Source organism: Zingiber officinale, chromosome 2B, assembly GCF_018446385.1.
Source record: "Zingiber officinale cultivar Zhangliang chromosome 2B, Zo_v1.1, whole genome shotgun sequence".
NCBI classification, from domain to species: Eukaryota; Viridiplantae; Streptophyta; class Magnoliopsida; order Zingiberales; family Zingiberaceae; genus Zingiber; species Zingiber officinale.
Window position 1 is genome coordinate 55,758,899 of NC_055989.1, and position 4,237 is coordinate 55,763,135.

General features: G+C 49.5%; 1 protein-coding gene across 1 annotated transcript; it reads left to right on the plus strand.

The window, feature by feature from the left end:
• The first annotated feature begins 1,103 nt into the window (after window positions 1-1,103).
• Window positions 1,104-3,119, plus strand: LOC122045660 (protein DETOXIFICATION 51-like). The gene has a single exon (XM_042605979.1). It carries the CDS (start codon window positions 1,400-1,402, stop codon window positions 3,041-3,043), a length of 1,644 nt encoding a protein of 547 aa, XP_042461913.1. The 5' UTR covers window positions 1,104-1,399; the 3' UTR covers window positions 3,044-3,119.
• Window positions 3,120-4,237: the final 1,118 nt, after the last annotated feature.

The window sequence follows — 4,237 nt, forward strand, 5'->3', positions numbered from 1 at the left end:
TCTAGTGGTCCTCTCATAATTTGGACAAACTAAATGTGTCGTTTGTAACGAAGCGTAGAAGCAGGTTAGATATTTCAATTGGATTGAATAGGTTGATTTAGAATATTGGGCTAGACTAGCCTGTTGAGTTAGTTGTGATGAACGAGCCAATTAGGCCAAGTTGGTTGATCTAGTTAGTTGATTTATATTTATTAAGCAAGTTGATCGAGTTTGGCAGATTGAACGAGTCTCACGAATCCAGTTCGTGGTACTAGTCAACAAGCTAGTTGGGTTGTCCTGATTGATCAATCTAAACGAGTAAGGCAAGATAATTATAAACAATTTAAGTAGGTAAGTAGGTCGAGGATGATAAAATACTTCTATCTAGTCAAGTCTACCTGTATAATGAAACTTGAGAGGGCCTCCCACCTGATAGGTTATGATTTATTTTTTATCATCTGATCATAAGACCAATGATAAAGATATATTTGGAATAAATGATATTACTTTTCCGGAGTGAAATAAGATTTGGATTCATAATAAAGAAGTATGATTTATTTATTTTTATTAATTTATATATTAAATTTTTTTGAATAGATTAATTTTGGAGATGATTGACTCGACTCTATTAAAATTTCTTACCTGCCCTCAAGAGTCTTGACGAATGACCCAACATCACGAATGATATAAACATCGTGAGCATATGATATGTTATATTTGAACCCTCGGTGCATGGTGAACCCTCGATGCATGGAAGCTCATCTTACCTTTTACCATTACATAGTGCCCTCATGACAATAAAAAAGTATGATTTCTTTTTTGATAATTCAAATTTCATGTTTTTACGATCTGACTAATTATGAAGATAACTAACATGACTCATGAAATTTTTTTAACCACCACTAAGCTAAAATAAATTAGAAAATATAATTAAATTCTCATTACTTATCATTGGATCATAGTCCGGGGAGAATAAAAAAAAAGCATGATTTATCATTTCACCAAACTTTAAATAACTAGGAGATTACACAGACGTTCTCCGTTGTACTATAGTGCAGGGCAATAAAAAGGAAGTATGATTGGACCAAATATTTTTTTTAAAAAAAACCATGATTGAATTTTGGGGAGGAGATAAATTGGAGTTTGAAGGTTGAAGTTTCAATGTGAAGGTTAAGAAGCAGCAAGACATCCCTCCTTTGCCATTGGACATGGGCCAAACTCAAAGCGCCCTTCATATTTAATCCCCAAGAAGAACCGACGCTACTGTGGCGCCTGTTATGCCGCTTATTAAATACTCCGATCCTGGGGGAATGCAAATCAAATCAAGCGCAGCGGACGGACACCAAAACCCCAACCCACCACGAAACGCCAAACAAAGAGAAGGAAGAGATAATTCCATTGCTACGTCGCCTCCGCCGCGATGTGCAATATCACAGCATCCACCGCCGTCGCCGTCGCCTCTGCCTCACCAGATGAGAAGAATACCCTTCTCTCGCCCGCTCATTTCTACCTCACCCTCTTTCCCCTTTCCAGTCATTCCGGTCTCGGTGATATTGTAGAGCAGGTGGGCTTAAAGTGCCTCCCTGCGGCAGAGACCCTGGAGAAGCCTCTACTGTCGCCGGCTGAGGCGCTTCAGGAGGCCGGCTCGCTTTTCCGGCTCTCCTTCCCCATTGCGCTGACCGCGTTGCTTCTCTACCTTCGTTCCATCGTCTCGATGCTCTTCCTGGGTTCGCTGGGAGATCTGCCGCTCGCCGCGGGCTCCCTCGCCATCGCCTTCGCCAACATCACCGGATACTCTGTCCTCTCGGGCCTCTCGTTGGGCATGGAACCTCTCTGCTCGCAGGCGTTCGGTGCGAACCAGCCGCGCCTCCTGGCACTGACCTTCCACCGCTCCGTGCTCTTCCTGCTCTGTTCCTCGCTGCCCATTGCCCTGCTCTGGCTCAACATGTCGCGGATTCTGCTCTTCCTCGGTCAGGACCCGGAGATCACCTCGGTGGCGCAGGAGTACCTTCTCTTCTCGCTCCCCGATCTCTTATCTTTCTCTCTCGTCCACCCCGTCCGGATCTATCTGCGGTCGCAGGGCGTGACGCGGCCGCTCGCCGCCGCTGCCGCCCTCGCCGCAGCCGTCCACCTCCCTGCCAACTTCCTCCTCGTGACCCAACTCGGATTCGGTGCGTCGGGTGTGGCGGCCGCGGCCGCCATGTCCAACTTTGCTCTCGTCCTTTGCCTACTACCGCACGCGCCAGGCAGGCCCACCGCGGAGTGCCTCGCCGGGTGGGGCCCACTGGCCCGCCTCGCTGCCCCTAGCTGCGTCTCCGTCTGCCTCGAGTGGTGGTGGTACGAGCTCATGATCCTCCTCTGCGGCCTCCTTCCAGATCCCCGCCCCGCCGTCGCCGCCATGGGCGTCCTCATCCAGACCACCGCCCTCGTCTACGTTTTCCCCTCCTCCCTCGGATTCGGAGTATCCACCCGCGTCGGAAACGAGCTCGGCGCCAACCGCCCATCCCGCGCGCGCGTCTCCGCCGCCGTCTCCGTGCTCTTCGCCGCCGTCATGGGACTAGCAGCAATGTGCTTCGCCACCGGCGTGCGGGAGCGCTGGGGCCGCATGTTCACCGACGACGCCGACATCCTGCGGCTGACGGCTGCCGCTCTTCCGGTCGTGGGTCTGTGCGAGCTGGGAAACTGCCCGCAGACGGTCGGCTGCGGGGTCCTGCGCGGCAGCGCCCGTCCGTCGCGGGCGGCCCACATCAACCTCGGCGCCTTCTATCTCGTCGGCATGCCGATCGCCGTCGGACTCGGCTTCTGGCTTCGACTAGGCTTCGTCGGGCTCTGGACCGGCCTTCTCGCCGCGCAAGTCTGCTGCGCCGGGCTCATGCTTCGCGCCGTCAGTACCACCGACTGGGTGGCGCAGGCCCGGCGGGCACAGTCGCTGACGTCTTCAGCCGCCGCCGCTGGCAGCCCCTCATTGCAGGAGGTGAAGATAGAGAAAGCCGAAGGCAACAATGGATCAACTTGTCCCTACGAGCCTCTGATCGCGATTAAGGTCTGTGCCTTGGAAAGATGATATTAAAAATTATTTCTATTAATTATTTCCAAAAATTGGAATCATGGATCTAATTTTCTAACTCCAGACAAGAAAAAAATGGATCGGAAAGTAATCTTCTCATTCATCTATTAAATTTTATAATTATTATTATTTATTAATAAATGTGTCGTATGCATTTATGATGCGATTCGTCTCAAATGAAATTGACTTATTTCTTTTCTCTCATTTTTCTTAAATTAAATTTCTGATCGATGTCGACTCCCGTGCTTGTACATTGGACATCTTTGAAAGATGTCAGAGAATCCATGTGAGTAGATGTCGAGTAACAAGAAGAAGATATTTCTAGATAAAGCAAGGTCGAACCAGTGGCTCTCGGCATTTCAGGAAAGTACCGAGGACGAGTGAGAAAAAGCATGCCTCTTCGCATTCGGACCGTAGATTTCAGTCGTCTTCTGACGTGTTCTCGACGGCCTGCGTATCGAAAAGCTTCAGTGGAGGGGGACGTTGCCAATGCTGCCTCTCCCTCCGATAGTCAAATCAATTGGTTGAGGAGAAGAGTTATTTCCGAGGCGGGTTAGAGTACATGATACGAGAAGAAGAATTTAAAGACAGATCGATGATCCACTAAATTTCAGTTTGAACCAACCATATACCGAACGCAAGAACCCGCTTCTCCCACTCGATGCGACATTGCACGAGGGGGAGTCCATGTCCATGCAGGCCTCCGGATCCGTGGCTAGCTGTTAGAACAACACCATCATCCCCTCCATTACTAATTACCCTGGAGTTCAAGCCGACGCTAGCTAATGAGGCCTCACTGTAGTGGGTGCAAGTTGGTTGCATCCCGAGAAGAGAACAGCCGAAAAAAGGGCGGCGGCGACAGTGTGTATATATATATATATGTCTTGATGCCGGGAGGCTGTTATTGCTGGTCCATGGCCAAGAGAGGCCGGCCATGGCGACGTCCATTTTAAGTAAGGCCAGGGAAATAGCCGAATGGAAATGGCTACTTTGGCCTTGGCCTTGGCCTTGACGATGAAGTGAGTGAGACAGTGATGGGTGCATGTGAAATCCCTACTCCTTCCTTTGGCTTCATGTTACAAACTCACTCTCATCATCAGTCTCCTGCATGGCTCACATCAGAGGGAGACCCCAGCTTTGTACCTTTCTCCCTCAGCCTTTGCATCATCACCCGCAACTAAATTTAATTGC

Excerpts from the sequence above, each read along its gene's own strand:
- LOC122045660 (XM_042605979.1), top strand. The coding sequence starts at position 1,400 with ATGTGCAATATCACAGCATCCACCGCCGTCGCCGTCGCCTCTGCCTCA.